This window comes from Arachis ipaensis, chromosome B6 (genome assembly GCF_059453495.1).
Source record: "Arachis ipaensis isolate K30076 ecotype BB chromosome B6, ASM5945349v1, whole genome shotgun sequence".
NCBI lineage: Eukaryota > Viridiplantae > Streptophyta > Magnoliopsida > Fabales > Fabaceae > Arachis > Arachis ipaensis.
Genome location: NC_142441.1, coordinates 146,736,431 through 146,761,729, shown reverse-complemented (window position 1 = coordinate 146,761,729; position 25,299 = coordinate 146,736,431). Strand labels below are relative to the sequence as shown.

Sequence of the window (25,299 nt, the reverse complement as noted above, 5' to 3'; positions counted from 1 at the left end):
GTCTGGAATCATCGGGAGATGGAGAAGGCGGAAGAATAGGAGGCTGTGGAGGGTCACTCGAGATAAAATCTATAGAATCATCACTAGGAAAAAGATCAACATTGGGGTTAGTAAACAAAGGTGACTGAGTAGTAAGAATGGACTCAAAGGATGAGAATCGAGAAAACATGTGGTGCTTCCAGAAAACAACATGACGAGATATACGAATACATTTAGAGAGAGGATCCCAACAACGATAACCCTTGTGTTCAGTGCCATAACCAAGAAAACAACACATACGAGCCCGAGGTTCAAGTTTACTATGTTCATGAGGCTGAAGAAGAACAAAACATACACAACCGAAAACTCAAAGAGAACTATAATCTGGGGAGGTATGATAAAGACGCTCAAAGGGAGTAACATTACCAAGAACAGAAGAAGGGAGTCTATTGATAACATGAACAGCAGTAAGAACAACTTCACCCCAAGTACGCTCAGGACACGAAGAAGAAAAGAGTATTGCACGGACGGAGTCAAGAATGTGACGGTGTTTGCGTTCAGCTCTACCATTTTGTTGAGATGTACCAGGACAAGAAAACTCAGACAAAGTACCCTGTTCTGCAAGAAAGGCTAAGAGTTTGGAATCACGGTATTCCATAGCATTATCACGTCGGAAAATCTTAATGACCTTGGAAAACTGAGTTTTAATCATAGTAGCAAAGTTGATATAGATCTGAGGTAACTCATGGCGATTAGTCATCAAATAAACCCAAGTAAAACGGGAATAATCATCAATGAAAATGACAAAGTATCGAGCTCCGCCCATAGAGGCAGTGGGAGCGGGGCCCCAAACATCAGAGTGAATGAGATCAAAAGGAGAGCAAGCAAGAGATGAATTATTGTGAAAAGATAAAGCAGGTTGTTTGGCAGTTTGACAAGAAATGCAATCAAAAGATTCAGTTAGAACCTGACCTAAAACACCTTGAGACACAAGAGGACGCAGTTTTCCTAAGGAGGTGTGGGCAAGACGCTGATGCCATAAGTGGAGAGTAGAGGGAGAAGAAGCAGCACAGAGATTTGGTACAGGAGGAATATGAAGATTCTCGAGTTCAAATAACCTTCCGACCTTACGTCCAGTCCCGATGATTTGTCCCGTCCGAGGATCCTGTACACGACAACCAGAAACAGAAAAAGTGACTTCAAAACCCAAATCAACAAGTTGACCAACAGAAATAAGATTGAAGTTTAATTTGGGAATATAATAAGTATCAGGAAGATTAAGAGTTGACTGGAATATAGAACCCTTGTGTGTTGCGTGCAAGAGGGAGCCATTTGCAGTATTGACAGAAGGTCCATTTGTAGCGGTAGACATGGACGAGAAAATATTACGCAACGGAGACATGTGATTAAAGCAACCCGAGTCAAAGTACCATTTAGAATTACCTGGAGGGGTGGAAAAAAGCAACAGGGGTATTACAAGAAACAGAGAGAAGACGCTGAAGAAGAGATGCAATATCAGAAAGAGAGACAGGAGACGAGTTGAGTGGGCTAGGACGTGGTAGGCGAGTAGGACAGGCAGTAATTAAATGGCCCGAGAACTTGCAGTAACGGCAGAACAGCTGTGAACAATGGTAGCTAATACGACCTTTCTGGTGGCATGTGCGACATTCAACAGAAGGACAGTCAGAGAAGAGGTGCCCAGAACGGTTACAGTTTCGACAGAATTTACCCTTTTTGTCGGTGGCAGTAAAAACACCTAGCTTTTCCATGATAGTAGTCACAAAGATCAAAGAGAAGAGAGAAAACGGCAATTTCGGAGCAGAAAATGAGAAATCGAAGTGCAGAATCGGAAAGAGCTCACCAAAAAACCTTAGGGATGGTCCCACTTGTCTGCCACGTCAGCGCCACGACAGCGCCACGTCAGAGAGCCGAAGACACGTGGCGGCACCGGAGAGGAGCAGGAGAGACACGCTGGCAGTGAGCTGGACGCGGGTCAACGTCGGGTCGGGCCAGTCGCGCGGGTCGGGCCGGGGTGCGCGCAAATCAACCAAGGAGCTTCGTGCGACACGTGGCAGCGGGAGGAACGTCCGATCAGCGCCGAGATCTAACGGTTCCTGAAGCTTCTGGAAGGAGAAACAATGGAGGTGGACAGCGAACTTCCGACGGCGCGTGACGGCGCGTCCGGTGGCGGATGGCGGCGATCTCGGCGGCGTTGGAAAGCTGACGAAGAGAAGAACACGATGATGCTAGAGGTGACGAACCAAAGCATCGAAAACAGATCGAAAAACGAGAGAAAAGAGGCACGGTCAGAGGAGAAAAACAAGAAGGGCTATGAACAAAAGTTCGTTGAAAAAAACTTTAGGCTCTTGATACCATGTTAGAAACAAGAGACTGAGAGAGTAATATGAAAAGTGTATTATTGAGTGTGTTGAAGGTACAATATACAAGGGGGTATTTATAGGTGCTAAATGAATCAGAGCAATAAAGGTGCAATAAAGGCATAGAATCCTACAATTAATATACAGATATACTAGACAATACTAATTGATCTAAATTGATTCTAATAATTCTCTAACAACACTAAAATACAAAAATAATAAAAATATATTTACTTCCACTGAATTGATATACAACCATCAATTATTTTTATTTCAAAAAATCATATGAGATAGTAATTTGATGAATTATGAAATACTACTGATAGAAAGTTTTCTTTAAGTCTTTTGGAATCTCATATTTTATGATCATAAGACTTCTGCAATTTGAACAATCCCACTTCTTAAAGTTCAGTTTTACTATTTGAGACTTTATCCATAGAGAATGACTTATTCAATCTTTAATATAAAATTTAGATACATACATTAGTAAACTTAACTTTAAAACAAAACCATATATTCATCTAAGTTACACATCATATGAACAAAATTCATATGACAGTGGATTCCATCACAAATACCTAGCATGACATTAATATTTAGTCTTTGGACATAAATATTAATTTGTAAGCGATATTTTTAGTACAGTAATCAAACATTGAAAATAAATCATGTCAAACAATAAGTCTATCTTTGGACAAACTTATTGTTCATATAGAATCAAATAAGTATCGCATATTTATTACCACAAATGCGCAAATAATTTGGCCAAGTACAGAACTTCCTTTGAGCTGATCTATACCTACATAAATTACGTACACATAAATTTATTTATTGCGGCTTACTAAATATTCTCAAAAAAAATTCTGTCAAACAATAAGTCTATATTTGAATCAACTCATTGTTCAAATAAAAACATGAGAATTATATTTATTTCTTACGGGATATCTTTTTTAACAATTGACCAAACATCAACATTCTTTTGGACCGATTAGTTGTTGTATAATTAAGTAAAAAATAAACATAAGGTTCAATGTTTATTATTTAGCCAAACGAATAATTTTTTTTGGACCGATTATCGTTCACATAAATAGTAAACATTGATTTATTTTTAATTAGCTATCCAAATATATAAATATTAATGGTATGCATATGTAACTCTGTCAATTATAGACCTTCTTTTTGGCCAATTAATATTTACATTAATTACATGTCACCATATTCTTAATATTCTAAAATAAATCAATTTTCACAAAAGTAGATACTTTGACAGCATAATGTTCAATTAATTTATTCTATAACTAAAATTTTATAAAAAATAGATGGGTATTATATTGTTACTAATTTTCTTATGTAACAACATTAAATACTTATATAGCATAAAAATAATAAAACAATTTGTTACAATATATAACAACCACATAATATTGTGTAACCTCTTTAGTTATACATATATTTGCATACAAAAATTGCTAATTTCTTTGTTTAATCCAAAATTGAATACATGACAAAAAGATTCAAATATCAAAGAAGATACAAAAATTCTCAATGACTGAATTATGGATGGTTCATGGCTCTGATACCACTTATTGAAAATTATAAATTTTTCTTAATCCCAATATTACATTCATGTTAAATCATTAAGAATTGTGAGTATAATTAAAAGAGTTTGGTTCTTTGATCTTCTTCAACAAAATTTTTTTGTATCTTTGATAGAGTTGAATCACAACTCTTCTGATGAAAAAAGAGGTATGAAGATGCCTTTAGTGTGTTGGAGATTAAAACTCTGAAGCCGTTATTTATATTTGAGTGTAACACTTATTAATAAACCCTAAAGTCCAAATAAAATAGTCTATATATTTTTACTCTCATTTAATTGTAAATCAAAAGTAATGACTTATTCTATTAGCATATTATAACAATAAATGAGATCAACTATACAATACACACCGATATAAATCAACTTTAAATTTATCATTAAGAATTCGACACATATACTTCTAACATTTTTATTTAGACTAAAAATAAATTATATATAACATATTTAGGAAATTGATAATATTAGGAAGACAAAAAAAAATAAAAAATTTGTCTTATTTAATATTCAGTAATTATTATAACAAGAGTAAAGTATTGTTTTTATCCCCAACGTTTGGGGTAAGTTTCAAAGTTGTCCCTAACGTTTCAATCGTCCTATTTAAGCCCCTAACGTTTCAAAATTGACTCAATGTTGTCCTGCCGTTAGGGATCCGTTAACAGAATTGACGGTGGGACAAAATTGAGACGATTTTAAAACGTTAGGGACTTAAATAAGACGAAAACGTTAGGGACAAAAACGATGCATAAAAATAAATTTTAATTTAATTTTATCTTTCAATAATATTAATTTTTAACTTACATAATATTCAATTATTTTTTAATTACATATAAATAAATTACACTTAATCGCATTACTTTTATTTTAAATAAATTTATTTTTTTATAATTTTAAAGAATTTTAATACATTGGAGACAAAATGTATACTTTATATTTTATTGTATATATATTACTTTTTTCTTTTTTACAAGTTTATATACTAGTCATTCTACAAACATTTCATGATAACTAAAAATCTTTAAGAGTAAAATTATAAAAAAATTAATTTATTTAAAATGAAAGTAATATAATTAAGTGTAATTTATTTAAATGTGATTAAAAAATAATTGAATACTATGTATAGTAAAAAATTGATATTATTGAAGGATAAAATTAAAATTTATTTCTATGTATCATTTTTGTCCCCAACGTTTTCATCCTATTTAAGTCCCTAACGTTTCAAAATCGTCTCAATTTTGTTCCGCCGTCAATTCTGTTAACGGATCCCTAATGGTAGACAACATTGAGTCAGTTTTGAAATGTTAGGGATTTAAATAGGACGATTGAAACGTTAGGGACAACATTGAGACTTATCACAAACGTTGGGACAAAAACGATACTTTACTCTTATAATAATTAATAAATATTAAATAAGATAAATTTGATAATTTTTTATTTTTTATTTTTGTTAATAAATATTTTCGATAGAAATTTTGTTGCAATCATATATATAACAGCTAGAAGCTAACTAACCATTTAGAATGCTTTGCAAATGGTGAAGATATCCGCATGCATGATGCATGTGTCACATTTGCTTCTGGATATTTCTTAGAGACTAGTAGAGAGAGCACTGAGCTATTGATTAATGGTTTCAAGTTTCAACTTTCAACGACAGCATGGTTGTGTGAAATAACACATTCTTGACGCATCGGTCCATATTATTTCGACACAATCCAAGTGGACCTATGTTTGTGGATCCACAAATATTCCTAACCCCTTGCTCATGCAAATTCTACAGATCAGAATAAATTATAACTGACAAAATGAGGTCTCATTTATGTTAGCGCAATATAACTATATATATGTATGTGTACATATTTTTAGCGGTATATAAAAATGAAATAACAATTAAAGAAAAATTTAAAGTGTATATAATTTGAGACCTTAGCTTACATTTTCATTAATAAAGGCAACTACTTGCTCCAATGTTATATTCCCATTAATTAAATGCATGCTTAATAAATATCATTTTGCCCAATGTATAATATGTCCAAACATAATTTTTGTTAAAATATTCTTCCAGTAACATATATATTTCTTCGTATTCATGATGATCTCTAGTTAGAGAGGTCCAAGGCTAGGGGCAGTATTGTCTTTTACATATGGGATTGTGTACCAGCTAGAGAAAGCATATGAGTGTGTGACATTTGTAAAGTCGGTTAAGGTTGCCTTCTCTAATCTCTAGTGTGATCATTGTGGCCGGTGAAGGGAGACCATGTTTATTTAGTGATCTCAATTATTTGTGTTGCCATAGTGGCTCTGTACGGGCTACTTCATCATAGCATATATGTCCATGCACCCCCAGATTATTCCGACTCATTGCTTGGACTCTTGCGCTACCTACATTATGGCAATAAATAAAAAATACACAAAACCTAGGGGTGTACATGGCCGGCCCGATCTGAATATCCGGTTCGACCCCGAACACTTTAGAGATTAATTTAGTATGATTTTATTGGGTTTAAAACTAGGTAAATGTCTCAAAAATAGACCCGATCATTATTTTAGGTCGGGTCCGGGCCATAACTCGGGTCATTCGAACTCGATCCGGTGGTCCGGTCATCATACACAATTAATATTTTGTGTTATTAGTGATGGATGATGGCTATTCTTATGTGGAATTTAAATATTGTAAACCTTAATATTTTGTGTTATTAGTCATTATAAGATTATAAGTTAATGTTTTATATTTAAAATGCATAAGACTTTAGACTAATACATAATATTGTGTTATTTGTATTGATTTAAATATTTGGTGTTATTAGACAATATTAGTATTGATTATGGTTATGCTTTAATTTTAGAGAAGAGTTGGTTCTTGTTATATTTTTTTAAGTGAATTTTACTATGTGAATTGTGAAATAATTATTGGAGATTAAGTGATTTTTACATGTTAAAAGTTCGGTTTTCATCCGGTTTTTATCCGGTTTTTACTCAACTTAAAGGTGCGTAGATTTTATCGGGTCTAGAATCGGATTAGATCCGGTCTATATTTCGAATCAGGTCTAGATTAAGCCAAACCTGATGTGACTCGACTCATGTACACCTCTAATTAAACCATTCAAATAATATCAAAAAATTTAAGAATTGGAAATGGTTGTCAAAGTGACATAGATTCCTATTAAATATGAAAAATATAAAAATTGATCAATTAATCAACATTATTGAGATATGTGATACTAATTCATAGGAGGGAAGATACTTTCTGTTGGATATTTCATCCTTAAAAATATATTTATCAGCTACTTTTTTTTGAGGTATTAAAAAAGTACACTAAAAAATAATTAATCATGTTACGGTATATTAAAATTAGTCACTATAATTAGTTATTACTATAAAATATATATTGAAATATAAATACATATTAAAAATAAATTAAACTATATATATATATTTATATATAAATATATTAATAATTGATTTTAATAGTTATTTTTATTGTATAAATAATATTTTAAGAAATACTAAATCCCATTTTTAAAGAAAATTAAAATTATGGAAAAGGCATTGCCTCTTCTAAAGTAGAAATAGATCATTGTATGACTTGTTCATATCAAAAGATTGAATATCAAAGATTCTGTAAATTGAATAGTTTAAATTCAATTGAGGTAATATGTCTTTTCTGTTACTCTAAAATTTAAACTGTAAATCTTATATTTTTCTCATGTAAAAAGTCATGATGGAAAATTGTAATATATATATATAACCCTTTGTCAGATTATTATTTTCTTATTTTATTTTCTAAAATGGATTAAGATATCAATTTCTCAAAAAAGATCAACTTTTTTAAAAATATATATATATCACACCATGGATTATATTTAATGAGTGGAAAGATGTAAAGTTATTGAGGCTAGAGAAAAAGGATTTGGATTTTCTAAAGTTTAAATTTTACTTTAGAGAGTAAAGTGTGATCTTTCACCATTTATTTTATAGGTGGGATCAAAAATAAATATGAGAGAGAAATTATTTAAAAATAAAAGATCATACTTTATTCTCTAAAATATAAATTTAAAATTAAGAGAATCTAAATTCAGAGAAAAAACTATGATTGCTCAATGTTTATTATTGTCTGAAATATTTATAAATTAAGAAACAGAGTAGTCTTTTGAATGGTATAAATCAATTGGTTTCTTGAAAAATTGTGCCTGAAGTTAAGTCAGGCATGGTGGATTAAACTGAATTGCTCTTGAAGGGGGTATAAACCGAATTGATCTCCTTAGTTGTAGTTTTTGAATTTGGATTCTCTAAATTTTAAATTTGTATTTTAGAGGGTAAAGTGTGATCTTCTATTTTTAAATGATTTTTTTTTTTATATTTATTTTTGATCCCACTTATAAAATAAATGGTGAGAGATCACACTTTACTCTCTAAAGTAAAATTCAAACTTTAGAAAATTCAAATTCGTAGTTTTTTCTCTTGGGCTTAATGTCCCGTATTAATACCAAACAAAAAAAAAATACTTTCTTTTTATAGATAATATGCTGATATCAAATTTTGAGTTTGGTTAAGACATCAATATGGAAGAAAGAGAAAATAGAGAAATAGAAGAATAGGAACTTTTGAATTATTTCAAAAGACAACGAAGTCCTCAACAAAAAAAATTTAACCTAACCTCTGAGCTTTATTTTTATAGGACTAATTAGTCTCTTTGCAAAAAAAATTAATGTTATTTTTTTTACATAAAAATTAATCAGCCTAAAAAACATCAAGGACTAAGTTAGATATTTTTTTTGTGGACCTAGTAGTCCTTTCGAGGTAATTATCAGGACAGAAAAAAATATTCACTCAATAGAATATGATGTAACAAAAATTGGTCGAATTACTATTCACTGCTAATGATAATTTCAAATAGAGGGATAATGGTATCGCAAAATAGAAACCGATTAAATTAAAAAGACCAAACTCTACTTGTAATGAGATAGAAATATTGTCTTATTATGTGTATTTTACTGAAATAATTATAATTATTTTGTCCTAATTTTAGTGTCTATTATATGACTTGGTATTTTTCTCCTTTTTGATTTGAGCTTGAAACTCAAATTGGAATAATTTGATGCTTTTATGCATTGATTTGTACTTTTGTTGGGTTGTTTTTATGTACCTGTTTGGGTTAATGTTTTGTACCTTTGTGGGTTAATTTATTTGTGCCCTTTAAAATGTTTTGTATCCATTGTGCAGCAGTAATTGTGATATTGTAATTCTTCTGCAATTAGAAGACTGACTAATCATCAAATTTAATTGGTGGCGGTATAGATCCTTTTTTTTTTTTTTATCATTTATGTGTTCTATTTTTTTTTTCTTATGATATCTCCTATCTCGATAAGTCAATGATTAATTTATCGTGAATTTGAGTTCTATTTAAGGGTTTATTATTAGCCAATAGATTACTACATGCACAAGACAGGATTCGAATCATCGATACTTGTTTAAGCAAACGAGTAAACTGATTACTCGACCAACTTAAATTGATTTACGTGTTCTACTTTGATTCATTAATTTTGCAAAATTCTCAAATATGTTTTTTAAGTTTTGTCAGTGCTAATAAGAAGATAAAATAAATTTTCGGATGTTTAAATATTCTTTTCCTATAAATTTTTACATTTTCTCCTTGTAGTATTAGTTTTATTTTCTTTAGTTAATCTTAAATTTAAGACTTGTGATGTTTCTTGTAATTTAAATTATCTATATTGGACAAGATTCTAAAAACCGGTTCGAACTAGCTAATCGAATCGATAGAAAAAACGGTTTAAACAGATGTTAAAATTGGAAATTTAAAAAATCGTCATTTGACCGTCAAACTAGTCGGTCGAACTGACCAGCGACTCGGCTGGTTTTCTGAATTTTTCTAAAACGGCACCGTTGGATTGGGGAACCCTAACCATTATGCAACCCTAACTCTCCTAAACGACAAACGCGCAGCACTACCATCAGGCCATCATCCTCGACCTCCTCGAGCTTCTCCTTCCTCTCATCGTCATTGAGCTCCTCCCTCACTTCCGTCCAGCCACCAACAAGCTACCGCTGTCGTTGCAACTTAGAGCTTCGAAGCCACCATCGTAACGTCATTCTCCTCCATTGTGCAGCCACCGTTTGAGGTTCGAAACCACCGTCGTTGGCCTCGTCTCCTGCCTCCGTTGCGCAGCCACTGTCCCGCCGTCGCCAGCTCTGTTCCACCGCGTCAGCCATTCGGTCGTGCCCTGTCCAGCTCCCTCTCCCTGTTCTATTAGGCTGCATTTGTTTTTGAGAATAGGACAAGACAAGACACTGAGAACAAGACATAAAGGACAGAGATATAAAATTTTGTGTTCTTGTATCCTGTTTGGTGATAAACTAGAATAAATTATAGAAATCTAATTTATTCATTTTTTTATTCAAAAAATTTGAGACGAAAAATATAATAATAAAAAATATAATTATAAAAATTAATAAGAATAATAAAAGAAAAAATAAAAAATAAGTTGTGTCTCTTGTTAGTGTCTTCGTGTCTTTCCTGTTAGGATGGACATAAAATACATTAATTCAGTATTTCTGGACATATTGTCCATATCTTCTCTGTCAAGTATAATTTTGTGTCTCTGTATCTTTATCTTAGTATCCTGTCGTTGTAAACAAACGCAACCTTAGTATTCAAAACATACTCCAATCTAATTATTCAGTTACTGTTTTAATGATTAGTATGTTATTTCAGTTCTTATTTTGTTGTTAGTTTTTTGTATTTCAAAGTTTTAATTGTTGTTGTATTTTGATTTTCCCGGTTCTTGATTTGTTAAATTATTCCAGTTCTTATTTTGTTATTGGTTTTTTGTATTTCAAAGTTTAATTGTTGTTGTATTTTGATTTTCCTTATTCTTAATTTATTAAAGAGGTAATGACCAAATCAGTACCCGAAAGATTCAAACGCTGACATTTTGGTACCTCACTATTGTTATTGACAAAATGGTCCTTAAAAGATTTTAAAATTTGACAAGCGTACCCACGAGTTCACCGGAGCATATTTCCGGCAAGCACAGTACTGACATGGCCACTGCGTTTTGATGACATGGCAAATACCCTTCCCCACCCTAATTCTTCTCCTTCTCCTTCCCCCTCCCCAACGCACTCCCCCTTTCCCCTTCCTGAATGCATTCTCCCCCTCCCCAACCCTAATCCTTCCCTCCCCTCCCTAATCCTAATCCCCCATCTCCAACGCACTTCCCCCTCCTCAATCCAAAATCCCCCTTTCTGAACCCTAATCCCCTTCCTTAACTAATTCTCCACTAAAACCAAGACAAGCTATTACCTTTACCAGAATTAATTAAAAACCAACATGCTGAAAGCATAGCATAACAGAAGAATACTACAGCATCAGAGTAGTTTTGGAAGAAATGGTGGTTGAAGAGAACAACAGCAACAACAACAATGGTGGGTGGGCACCAATAGGGTCTCCAATGAATGTGAATGTGCATAGCAGAAATGACTCCCATTGGACCAACTTTGAGAGTTCAGTCAACGCTGTCTTCTTTGGCTTTGTGGCCACTGCCATCCTCATCTCCATGTTCCTTCTCATGGCCATCTTTGAGAGGTTCCTTAGACCAACAACTCCGATGAATTCTCCCCTTCTGCTCGCCGGACTTCCACTGATCTTGAGTCCCAGATGGCCTTTTCCGGCAAGCTTGGCCACCCTTCACCTAAAGTCAGTCAAAAAACCTTTCTTTATTCCAATTCTCATTTCAATGTTTTGGGGTGTGGGAAAAGCCTTTAACTTTTGCTTCTTTTATGCCAAAAGTGCTTTCTTTCCTGAGGAATGCTGATTGTTGCAAAGTGCTGTTTTTTACTTCAAAAGTCTTGCCTTTTTTTTATTCGGGGTAGTTAAATTTGGGTTTTGGATAATTTATGATGAGGATTCTCTGACAAAAGATGAAGATTTAGTCTCATAATTCTGGTTGGCGACAGCAGTGAAGACGAAGGGGAGAGAGAGTTGAGAGTGTGAGACACTGGGTTGGGAAGGGGATTAGAATTCAAAGGGGTAAAGGAAAGGGATTAGGGTTCAGAAAGGGGATTTTGGATTGAGGAGGGGGAAGTGCGTTGGAGATGGGGGATTAGGATTAGGGAGGGGGAGGGAAGGATTAGGGTTGGGGAGGGGGAGAATGCATTCAGGAAGGGGAAGGGGGGAGTGCGTTGGGGAGGGGGAAGGAGAAGGAGAAGAATTAGGGTGGGGAAGGGTATTTGCCATGTCATCAAAACGCAGTGGCCATGTCAGCATTATGCTTGTCGGAAATGTGCTCCGGTGAACTCGTGGGTACGCTTGTCAAATTTTAAAATCTTTTAAGGACCATTTTGTCAATAACAATAGTGAGGTACCAAAATGTCAGCGTTTGAATCTTTCGAGTACTGATTTGGTCATTACCTCTTTATTAAATTATTCATCTTGTTATCTTAATTTGATGAATTGTTCATGCTGTTCATCTTAATATGATAAGTTGTTCAGCTGAAATCTTGTGCTTGTTTAGTAATAAGTGTGTATTTGAGCATAATAGGGTGCTGCTAATTTTGAAAAACAAAAATTACCTAGTTGCCTTACATCTTTATCTTTTTGGAGTAATAAAAAATCTTTCCTCCCAAAATAAGCTTATAATTTGTCATGTTATTATTGAGTAATTAAAAATAAAATATTTGAAAATTTAACATTTAATGGCCCACTAATTTGATACTGACACATCTATGGTAATGTCAATTTGTTGATTATTGTAGAACTATATATGATTTAAGGAAAACATGGAATCGGCATATAAAATTGTTTCGGGCATCTTCCAAGACTCTTTGAAGTAGATGACTATTCATATGCAAGGCCATAGAGCAAGAACACTACTTCTACCACCGTGGTTGTTGAGAAATCATGGTGAAAATTTGCATCAGATGAAAAATGCTGGAAAATTTTGCAAAGGTACCAAAAATAGTAATCGTGGACATATCATATATGCATAGGAAACATTTCTAGAGGCAGCAACCGACTCCATAACGAGAATGTATCATTTTAATTTTTTTTAATAATTGAGTAAATAAAATATGATTTTTTATTATTAATTTTATAAATAGAACTAAGAATAAATATGAGAGAGAAAATGATTATTTTAGTTGAACCACAGTTAAATCAATTAAACTAATAAAACTGTAACCTAATAATTGAAATAGTTTAATGATCAGTTCGATTTTTAAAACTTTAGTATTAAAAATTAGATGAAAATTTATGAAATACTTACGGAAATAAAATTTATTCTACAAATAAATAAAAATAGGATGAAATTATAAGTATTTATGACTCATTAAATTTCTGCTAATATAAAATTACTAAACTATCGAATTTATATATATTAAATCTGTTTGTTTAATAATTATATTCATATTTTTAATTAGAATTCTTCTTCTTTCTTCTATATTTTCACTCGTCAGTTTTCTGTTTTTTAACTCCATCACTTGGCCTTGCTCTCAAGAATTATATTATGTTATTATATTAAAAAATATTTTATATTCCTTTTTTAAATTATTATTTTTTATAATAAATATGTTATAAATTATATTAAATTATGTTAAATTATTTTAGATTGTGTTGGATTGATTTATTTTATAATTATTATATTTTTTTATTATTTTTTATTTTTTAAAAATATCCATGAATAAATTCTACCCTTTTTTATAGAGATAATTAAATGAATATCCATAATAAAAATGAAAAAAAAAAAGACAGAATACAATCAGGGGCGGAGCTACATTGTAGCTAAAGGGGCAATTAGTGGCGAAACTTGAAATAAAATTTTGAGGGGCCAGATAGAAAATAATTGTCAAAATATTTTTTATATGGACTCCATTTAAGATAAGCTCCTCTAATCTCATATCTCTGGTTTGGGTGATATTACCAAATTTAAAGCCGTTTCTCAAGATCTCGTTCCAAAAAGTTAAGGTTAAAGTCATATGTAACTTTTTGAACTTTTGAAGGTTACTTATATCTCACTTTCTTCGTGATTCATTAAAGTAGAAGAACTATCTACATGTGTTGATATTGTAAAAGTTATATGTTCTCCTTCTTAAATATTAGCCTTCCTCTTAAAAAAATATATCAATTCTTTGATTTTTCATTATTATTTTATATAAAAATTTGAATATATATCCTGAAAAATATGTAAAGAAGAAGTTAGAAGGATAAATATTAAAATTTATAATATTTATTGAATTTTTTTTATCAATTTATATAAATACAATAATATTAATACTTATTGAATGTTCTATTATTTTTTATCATATAAAAAATTAAATTAAATAAATAATAAAATATAAAATAATATTAAATTAAATAAATAAAAATATCTAATTTTTTATATTTGAACTTAAAGATAGAGAGAGTGTTATTTATTGAACTTATTAGATATTTTAAGTCATAGTAAAGTATTTTTTTGGTGACCGAAATAAATTAAACAAAGAAAAACAAAACAAACAAAACAAGGAACTGCCTAAATAGAGGGACAGTCCCGTTTAAGACTACTCTTAAACTCTTCCCAAGGTGAAAGAAGCTCCACATGCGAAAGTTGTAACTTCATCGCCATCTTTGCCATAGTATCTGCCACCGTGTTTGCATCTCTCATAATCAAACGAAAGTCAACCCACCAATTCCAATGCATGATATCTCTTATTTTGAGCACCAGTGGATCAATAAACCCAAAACCATCTTGAGTAACAAGATTAAATGCTTCCACACAATCCGTCTCACAAATAACATCTCGTTGACCCACATCCCAAGCTAAGAGATATCCTCTCCAAATAGCAAACAATTCTCCTTGAAGAATACTATTACTCTCAATCATTCCCAAACACCCCCTTTGCCAGCTCCCATTACAATCTCTAATAACACAAGCAAAACCAACACTATCACCCGAACCAAAATAACTAGCATCACAATTAATCTTAAAAGTACCAATGGATGTGGGATTCCAAAAACCATTTAGAGTAGAGGGAAGGGACATACGTTGTAATTCAAAGATATTCCTAAGCTCCTTTTTTGAAGTTAATGCCAGAAATCACTTTTTCCGGAGGCCAAGTTTCATCGGGATTAAAGATGTCATTATTCCTTGCTCGCCATATCCACCAAAGTCTCGAAAAGAACTTGAACGGATGCTCTCTGCTATGATACAAGAACCCGTTCTTCAAATCCAAAGGATGACAAGAAATATCCAACCTATGCCAGACAAGCTGAGCTTTGGGACAATCCCGAATACAATGTAAAACCGATTCCTGGCTAGAAAGACATCTTGGACACTTATCCGACGACGACATCCCTCTTCTAAAGCGAAAACTTGCAGTAGGAAGAGCCTCCTTAAGACACAACCAAGCCAAAAATTTATGCTTTTCCGGAACAAGCTGGCGCCAAAGCCAAAGCCAATTCTCCCGCTCCTCCCAACCAAACAGCTGCTTACACAACCACAAGTAACCATTGCGAGAGTTATAGACTTTGGCAGCAGACCCACTCCAATACCAACCCACTTCCGGACCTGCTTGTTCATCTGGATTGTAAGAAAGAATATTATCTTTCAGATTTTGAGATAAAGGAGAATAAAGAGTATCCAAATGCCACCTACTAACCGACCAAATATCCTGAATTCGGAGATTCGAATCAGAAATGTGAACATAATCGATCTCATTAGATAACCGTCCTTCTTTCCTCCAGCTAGAAAACCAAAAATTCTGGTTCAAATCTCCAATACACCAAGCAAACCCATCCTTCAACACTTCCCAAGCCTTGCAAAGACACCTCCAAATGGGAGAGTCCTTGTTCTTAGGATAACTAAAACAGTCATATAGAGATGATCGGTATTTGGCATCCAACAATTGGACCCATAGCTTGTTTGGCTGCTGGAAGAAAGTCCAAACTAGCTTCCCAAGAAGAGCAATATTTACACAATAAGGATCTCTAATCCCTAAACCTCCATATTTTTTTGGAGTAACCAGTGACACAATTCATAATCAAATTAAGTGTAGGAATAGAAAAACCAAAGCTTTTAAGGGTATGAGCTAAAAACCTCCAGTCAACTCTGTCATAAGCTTTCTCCAGATCAATCTTAAATGCCAGTGTGCCTTTCTTTGATTTAGTCTTCTTCATAAAGTGGAGGACTTCTTGGGCAATAATGATGTTGTCAGGAGTTCCTCGTCCCGGAATAAATCCTCCTTGAAGCGGGCCAACAATCTCCGCAAGATGAGGACGAAGCCTATTAACAAGGACCTTCGTGATGATCTTGTAAACTACATTGCAGAGACTAATCGGCCTGAAATCTTTCATAGATACCGGTGATTCAACCTTTGGAATGAGAACTAGTAAAGTCTCCAACATTCTCGGATCAAGAGGAACACCGGAGAATGCCTGCTTAACCATCTTCCAAACATCAAGACCAATGATCTCCCAATATTCTTTGAAGAAGAAAGCTTGAAACCCATCAGGACCCGGAGCTTTAAAAGAGTTCATGTGAAAAACCGCTGCTTTGACTTCCTCCATAGTAACTGGTGCCGTAAGGTTATTGCAAGCTTCCTCGTTTAGAGAAGGAAGAGGCACATCACCAAGGCAACCCAAATCAACATCATCTAAATGACAGAATAAGCTTTTATAGATAGACTCTACTTCTTGACTCAGAACCTCTGGATCAGTTTCCCACACTCCATCCTTGAGAAAAAGGCCATGAATCTTATTATGCTTCCTTCGCGCAAGAGTTTGAATATGAAAGAATCTTGTATTCCTATCCCCGAACCTTACCCACTGCTCTCTGGACTTTTGGAACCATAGGAGCTCTTCTTGCACTAGAGTATTATTATAATCATCAAGCAACTGTCGCTCTTTCTGACGCAAATAAATACTATCCACCACTTCCAAACGCTTTTGTAAATAATTAATCTGCTGCTCTAATTCACATTTCTTAACAAAAATGTTACCAAATACCTTCGAGTTAAACTCTAGTGAATTCTTCTGTACTTCCGAAAGCTTGCCATGAATTCCTCTATTACCAGACCACCATGACTGGTTCACAATATCCCTATACCCAGGATGAGTAGCCCAAGCAGCAACAAATCGGAAAGGTCGATTCCCTTTAGGCTGAGGACGACCTTTACAACGCACCAGAATAGGGCAATGATCAGACTGAAGCCTATTTAAAACTTCTGCATAAGCCTCTGGAAAGATAGATAACCAACTATTATTTATACAGACTCGATCAAGCTTTTTTGCCACGTCAATATAATTTTTCACCCTCCTGTACCAAGAAAACTGCCTCCCAATAGTCTTCAGATCAAACAAACCACTATCCCCTAATGAAGTAGCAAACATGTCTACTCTTTGATGAGAAAACTGACAGCCCTTAGATTCATGAGAGAATTTGACTTCATTAAAATCACCAAGAACAATCCAAGGTCCTTGAAAAACCATGGATTGTGCAACAAGATAATCCCAAAGGAGAACCCTTTTATTAAATTGAGGACTGCCATAAATACCACTACACCTCCAAATTAAATTATCAAAGTGAACCTCAACAGTAACACCCTGATCAAAAGCATCAATGAACTTACAACAAACACCCTTCATAGAGGATAGAAACCAAATACCTCCCTTATGCCCCTCTGCTTCTACTATACCAACAGAGTGATACCCCAATTTTTCCCAGAATAATTTTAAATGCTGAAAAGGGGAGTGAGTTTCAACCACAATAAAAAAAACAGGTCTAAATTTCCTAACAAGTTCCTTGCAATGCACACGGGCTAACTTATTAGAAGCACCCCTAATATTCCAAACAATCATATTTAAGTCAATTGAATTATTTTTTATCTTTTGAAAAAATATTACTAAATTTTTTATAAAAAATTTGGGGAGGGTCATGACCCTTGTCTGAACTAAGCTCTACCACTAGGACAATGACCTCCTAATTTTAATTTTTTATATATAAATTATATGTAAATTTCAATTTAATCTCTCTCAAAATTTTATTTTAATTTTATTTTATTATATAAATATTTTTGATTTCCTTTTAATCTTTTATCTAACTCCTGCCCTAATACGATATTCATTGTTATGTCTAATTTTTTTTTCTCTATATTTATAATAATAAGACTACGGTTTACGTACGGTAACAAAATGATTTTTAAAATTTAAAAATGAATTATTTTTGTTATCGGCAATACAAAATTAAATATGTTTATTATTTTTATTGTTGAGGATAAGTACATAAAAATAAAATAGAAAAGGTTTTGTATTAATTACACGGCAGTGAAGGTTGGAAGCCAAAAGAAAGGAAAGGAAAATCACAGTAGCAGGGTGAGTAGCAGAAGAAAATTAACGAGTCCGAGAAAAGCACTGTGACAAAGACAAAAGGGCAGTACCTCATCCATTTGTCTCTCCGGTGTCCTTATTCCAACCATTAAATATAAACGTTTATAGTAACCCTCACCAATTACATACACACACCATCATCATCATTTTCCTCTCTCTTTCTCTCTTTTCTCTCTCTCTATGGCTTACCACAACCACAACCCTCTCTCTGTCTCTGACTCACACGACGACCTTCCTCTTCACCATTTCACCCACCAATCCAACACCTTCCCTTCCTCTCCTCCCCACCCTAACTCCAAACCTAACTCCGATCCTCTCCAAACCACCGCTCCCAGCTGGCTCAACAACGCACTCCTCCGAACCAACTTCACCGACACCACCAACACCACCGCCACTTCCAACGCTAATAACACCAACGCCAACTCCAATTTCCTCAATCTCCACACGGCCTCCGACTCCGCCGCATCCCAGCCATCTCCGTGGCTCGACGCTACCGGTGTCAACTTCGAACCGGTCGATTTGAAGACCGGAATTGCCAACGCCAAGGGGGACGTGACGGCCGCCGTCGTCGGAGATGGTGGCGGAGGTGACGGCGGAGGAGGAGGGATGGTGAATTGGCAGGTTGGAAGATGGAAGGCGGAGATACTGGCGCACCCTCTGTACGAACAGCTGCTGTCGGCACACGTGGCGTGCCTGAGGATCGCCACGCCGGTGGACCAGCTGCCGAGGATCGACGCACAGCTGGCACAGTCACAGAATGTAGTCTCCAAGTACTCTGCCTTCGGCCATGGCGTTGGAGATGACAAAGAACTCGACCAGTTCATGGTAACTCTCCCTCTCACTGTTTTGAAGAGTACGGTAACTATGGACTCTGAACTTTCCAGAACATTTTCTTTTGCTTCTTTTGCTTCCAAAGTTTTGGAAAGCAAATTACGTGGTGAAGCTTTTATTTTTTTTTTCCTCCCTCTAAAGCTGTGTCCAGGCAAACACGCCCTTAACAGAAGTGCTCTCTTCTCTTCTCTTTCTAACTCACGTAATAACCGTATTTGTTTGTTTAGACTTTATGATACCGAATCTTATTTTTCTTAAATGCTTGTACAGTAAAACAGACTTCCAGTTTTTGCAGTTATTTGATTGGTTTATTAATTCGTACGGAATTCTTCCTCTTTTTTCGGATTTAATTGAGTTTATCGCGTTCAAATTAGTGACTTCATGGTTTTAATAATTATGATTGTTACTATTACTGTTTTGGCTTTGATTATGGGATCGGACGATGAAAGATATTTCAGATTGCAGCTGAAATGAATTACTTGCTATGATTTTAGGGCTTTTGGGAATTAAATTAGGGATTTGATCCAGAGGTTTTGTTTAGCCGAACAGAGGAAATGAAGAGAATGAAGTTTGCTTGTTTATAGGATGTAAAACTGACGGGTTATGGAAGCAAGTGGATCAAATTTGACTTTTAGAGATGATTTTTTAGTTTTGTTCGACGCCGAATTCAGCAATTGAATGAATACATGCAGTTTTGATGATTCATCTTTGAAGTGCTGCAATATGTTTGATTCTTGATTTATTCTTTGATGGCAATGGTAGTTTGCTTCTTTCTTGGTTTATTCTTACCGGGTGGGTGTTTTTTCGTGCTTCTTGTTGCAGTCGCACTACGTTTTGCTTCTTTGCTCCTTCAAAGAACAATTGCAGCAGCATGTCCGCGTCCACGCAATGGAAGCAGTAATGGCTTGTTGGGAGATCGAGCAATCCTTACAAAGTTTAACAGGTGCCAAAATCTGTCTCATAATACAAGTTAAATGTCTCTGGAAAAAGCTAAAATTTACTTACAAGAATGAAACCAAGTTATGCTTGTAAGACAGTTATTTCTCTCTAAGACAGTTATGGGTTTGGATTTCTTAATTCCACATGCATTACAGGTTTGTAACAGATAAATGACATTTTCATGTGTTTGAACTTTGACAAAAGTGTTAAACAATTCATAATTCATTGGCCAGTTGTCCAAATTCTTAGCATGTTCTTTGATCTTTTGATTTAATTAGCCAAAAGACTTCATTTGCAGAAAACAAGAAAATAAACAGCAAAAGTAAATGTTTTTTATGAGTACTAAACTGATAATTGTTCTCACTTGCTGTATGAGAACAGGAGTTTCACCCGGAGAAGGTACAGGGGCTACAATGTCCGACGACGAAGATGATCAAGTTGATAGTGAGGCCAATCTGTTTGACGGTAGTTTGGATGGAACAGATAGCATGGGGTTTGGCCCTCTTATTCCGACAGAGAACGAGAGGTCCCTCATGGAGCGTGTAAGACAAGAATTAAAGCATGAATTGAAAAATGTAAGGGAATGATTTTTGCTTTTTAATGTACCTTAATTTTAAATATCTTCACATATGGTTAAAATCCTTTTATTCTTTTTAGTATAATTTTTTGGATTTTGTTATGTAGGGTTACAAGGAGAAAATTGTTGACATAAGAGAAGAAATTTTGCGCAAGAGACGGGCAGGAAAACTCCCCGGCGACACGACCTCTGTCCTTAAAGCTTGGTGGCAATCCCATTCCAAATGGCCTTACCCCACAGTAAGTTTGATAAATGAGAACTTAATAATGCCATTACATCTTTTTCTGGGGGAAACTCTTAAATTATTGATATGTGTTTTTTCCCACCTTCACATTGGATATTCTATAAAGATTGCTGAACATTTATGTGATTTCTTCAGGAGGAAGATAAGGCAAGGCTGGTGCAGGAAACTGGTCTGCAATTAAAGCAGATTAATAATTGGTTTATCAATCAGAGGAAGAGGAATTGGCACAGCAATCCTTCTTCTTCTACTGTCTTGAAGAGCAAGCGCAAAAGGTATTTTCTTAATTAAAGTACTTCATTTTTATTTTATGGTAAATTACACTGACCTCTCCTGAAATTAAGCGAAATTACATATAGCATCCTTATATTTGTAAAAATACACGCCAAATCCTCTTTTATTTAATGTGTAATATCACCTAATTACCTCACTTTATGAAAGAGTAGGGTAATTTTCTCATTTATTTTTTATTAAAATTTTGCATGAGCTTTGGAACCAACCTTAGTTTTTAAAAAGAAACAATGCAGGTGATAACAATGCTGATCGGTATATGTAAATGGAGCAAAGTCAGAAAACATTTTCTGGCTAATAATGTTGCATTGAAAGGGATTCAAGAGAAGAAGACATTGAGGAAGAACCACATTTGTTTCTATTGAAGAATGGTAATTAATACAAAAGGTGCTAATATTGTGAATCATTTTAAGCTATATCTGCTTGAAGGCCTGATGAAGATGGGTTCTTTTAGGGCTTGTGAACCTATATAATTAGGAATTTTATATACCGAAACCATATGGGGTATATTGAATAGGATTTTGAATTTTGTTTACATTTGAATGCTTGTGAAATATATATACTGAGGGGTTGTCGTGGGTGTACAGTAATAAGCTGTGCATTTTTTTTTCTCTTATAAACATACTAATTTTTATATTTTTTCTTCTTAAAATTGTTATTTGGGATGTAGATGACAATTTGTTGTAGAAATGGTATATCATAAGTTTATGCTTTTTTTTTTTTAGTTATTATGGTTTAGTTGTCAATGCGTTGGTGGTGCTTGTCTTAAAATTTCGACCATATTTATTTTTATATTTTTCCGAAATTAGAGGTATATTGTTTTATAATAAATGTATGCGGATTAAACATTTGAAATAAATCTTCTTATATATTTTATTTGAATGTAAAATATTATATATGAGTTAAATTCTAAATAATTAATTTATTGCATTATTTTTATTTTTATGATATTATAAATTTTGAAAAATAATTGTTTAATTTCACAATATATTTAATATATGCTTCAGAAATTTATTTTTATTCAAAATTTAACTATATGTTGAATTAGTTAAATGTATAACTATTTTATATTAAAAAATGTAAAAACAAATCTATTATGCAATAATATAAAGACAATAGTTTATTCTCTAATTTTAGAGAAATAAAAAGCAATTGTCAATAAATTATTTGTATTTATTTTTGTTTAATATTTTATATAAGAATGTTATTTGTCCACTAAAATCAGTTATCAATATATTTGTATATAAATATATTGTGTGTATGGTTTAATTTATTTTTAATGTATATTTATATTTTGATATATATTTTATATTATTTATTGATGGTTTATTTTGATGTACACATAGCATAGTCATATATATAGATATATATTATGTTTATATTTTATTCAAGTATTTAATTAATGTAATAAATTAAAGAATTTAATTAATATGTGTTTTAAAAATATAAATTAAAACATTTTTATTAAAAAAACGTAAAATTGAGTTTTTAAATGTATTTATTAATTTAAATATTTAAAATTTTTTGTTTAGTGATGATCTTAATATGTTACATGTGCTCTTAGGGATACACAACTGTTAAATCTTTAATTAAATCAATATTAGTATGTTGCTTTTATGATTTGACTTGCCGATGGATTCATAGTGTGGAAAATTTTAGGTGGAATAGACACCATATATGGGAAAAGTTAAGTGATATTTTATTTTCTATTTAACAATTAACAGAATCTTCGGTTTCTGTCCCTTTGGGATCTTTGTCAGGTATAGATATTTGAAGAGTGCGGGTAATAAACACCAATATAATATGCATTGCACATATTTTAATAAAAAATATATGAAAAAAAATCAATGATTATATATTTATATATATTATTTTATAGATTTTTAATGTTTATTTTATTTTATAGTATATATTTTAGAAAAAATTTTAAGTATATCAGGAATACCGATGTCTTAATTGTTTTAACCGTTGATTTTAATTAATATATATTATATATATTTTATAATTCAGATTAACATTTAAAACAACTGAAATATCGGTGTTTTGGCACATTTAAAACTCTTACTATATTTTATACAAATACTACATTATATTTGAGGTGTATATATCGTGGTTGGTTGTTATTTTAAATAAATGAAATCATATACCAACTTGTTTGAAAGACAACCATTGGGCCTTGGATTTAGGTTTTGGAACAATTTTTAAATTTAAAATTGAATATTTCATGGATCATTATTCATTATTACCTATCAACAAAATGATCCCATCGGCAAATGATTATTGATATTTTGATAATGGTGGTGGCTCACTTTGATATCCACAAGAAAATGTGTTATAATAATTTTTTCCCCCAAGATAAAATATACACATGTTTCAGCTTACATCATCATCATCATCATCATCATTATTATTATTATTATTATTATTATTATTATTATTATTATTATTATTATTATTATTATTAAATTGACCTCCTTAAGATGCAAACCTTTTTTACTTTAATTTTTTTTAAAATGTTATAATATATGTTACTAAAGTAGCACATGAGATTTGTATCATACCAAATAGTGAAACTGATAATCACGTTTTGGCCGCATGCATGCAAGGCACTTATAAATGAATTATTTATCATTATTTGACAGATCCATATGAAATAAAAAAAAAAATCAGAAATAGGGTGAGGAATTTCCACGTAAAACTAGGCGTACAATTGAAATTTAATGAAATCTGAATTAACCTCAGAAACGTGTTGCTTTGTAGTTGTTGGTGTTGTTTTTTACCTTTTCTTTTTTACTCTCTTCTTCTTCTTCTCATTTGGTTAAATATTCATCAAATTTTACTTGTTAGCATAACATTTCTCAGTTACAAAGAGTAGAGTTGAGGTGATTTATTTCTTATTATTGTTAGTTGCTTGGTCAAGTGCTTCCACATCTTAGCTGAAAATCATTCGTGATATATAGTTCAGTCAAAGAAAACATATTCACTTAAAATGAGCCATTTTTCTTTCCTAAATGAATTGTGAAACTGAAATGTTGAGCCTATATAATATATATAGACATATTATACTATAGGTATAGGTATACACACCAAAAGAAATACCATATATAGGTATAGTAGAGTTTAATTTTAATGTTTGACAGTGTAAAATATTTTATAGAGTTCCGCTAGGGAGCCAATGGAATAAGTATACAATATGTACAATAGGCTGATTCTTTGACCCAATAAAAAGAAGTAACCATCCGTTATCGTACAGGTTCGAACATCCAGGGTAAAATACTACTAATTTATCAAACACAATACATCCATACTATCCGGAATAACCATCCGAATATCAGGGATAATAAACATCTGATATCCTACTGAATCCCTTTAAATAAACATTCGATACTTTAATTTTAATTTGAAATTAACCCCATTGTATGCATTGTACGGAACATGTATTGACTCCATATACTTCCTCTATTTTATTTTGAGTTTTACACCGCAATCATATTTATTTTTTTAGATGACTATTTATGGGTCAACGTGAAAGATAATTATTTTTACTGATATGACATTATATAATTAGATGCACGTGTAATATAGGTACAGGTATAGGTATACCTTTTATTATACTGAGAGTGCATCAAAAATAAATTAATATAAGTATAGGCATACCTTTATTTCTTTTTTAATTGTTTTTGGTCTTGACTCCTTCCTTTTTATTGGGCTTTCTTATTTTAATGCAGCCCTGTTAAATATTTTTCGTCAAAATGGAAACCAGTTTTTGTTTTATCTGTCTCAACTCTTTTGGGCTTATTAGGCCTGATGTTAAATGGAAAAAAGAGAGAAACTAGATATAGGGATATATACAAGACAATACAAAAATAACGGATATATTACAGGAAAACAACCTTCTTTGAACAAAAACAAAAAAGGAAAAAAGAAAACAACCTTCTAGCCCCCCCACCCAAAATATATATAACTTAAAAAATAATTTGAAGGGCTAAAATTAAAACTTTAGCTAAGTGGAGAAATTCATCAAATACTCTATATATGGATAGAAAAATTGGGAGTAGAAGAAATAAACCCCCAAAAAAAAAGAAAAGAAAA

The 25,299-nt window shown here is 32.7% G+C and overlaps 1 protein-coding gene across 2 annotated transcripts; it reads left to right on the top strand.

Annotated features, from left to right (window-relative positions):
* The first annotated feature begins 18,248 nt into the window (after nt 1-18,248).
* LOC107605395 (homeobox protein knotted-1-like 3) lies at nt 18,249-21,923 on the top strand. 2 transcript variants are annotated; one of them, XM_088489846.1, is made up of 6 exons: nt 18,249-19,153; nt 19,982-20,102; nt 20,480-20,673; nt 20,783-20,914; nt 21,055-21,191; nt 21,444-21,923. In XM_088489846.1, exons 1-6 carry the CDS (start codon nt 18,509-18,511, stop codon nt 21,445-21,447), a joined length of 1,233 nt encoding a protein of 410 aa, XP_088345972.1. In that variant the 5' UTR covers nt 18,249-18,508; the 3' UTR covers nt 21,448-21,923. The 2 variants fall into 2 exon arrangements, with proteins under 2 accessions (XP_088345972.1, XP_016162755.1); XM_016307269.3 differs by having other exon boundaries at nt 18,282-19,153; nt 21,433-21,923.
* Nucleotides 21,924-25,299: the final 3,376 nt, after the last annotated feature.

Excerpts from the sequence above, each read along its gene's own strand:
- LOC107605395 (XM_016307269.3), top strand. The coding sequence starts at position 18,509 with ATGGCTTACCACAACCACAACCCTCTCTCTGTCTCTGACTCACACGAC. Across the intron at positions 19,154-19,981 it reads AAGAACTCGACCAGTTCATG|TCGCACTACGTTTTGCTTCT; the intron begins GTAACTCTCCCT and ends TTCTTGTTGCAG. Across the intron at positions 20,103-20,479 it reads ATCCTTACAAAGTTTAACAG|GAGTTTCACCCGGAGAAGGT; the intron begins GTGCCAAAATCT and ends GTATGAGAACAG.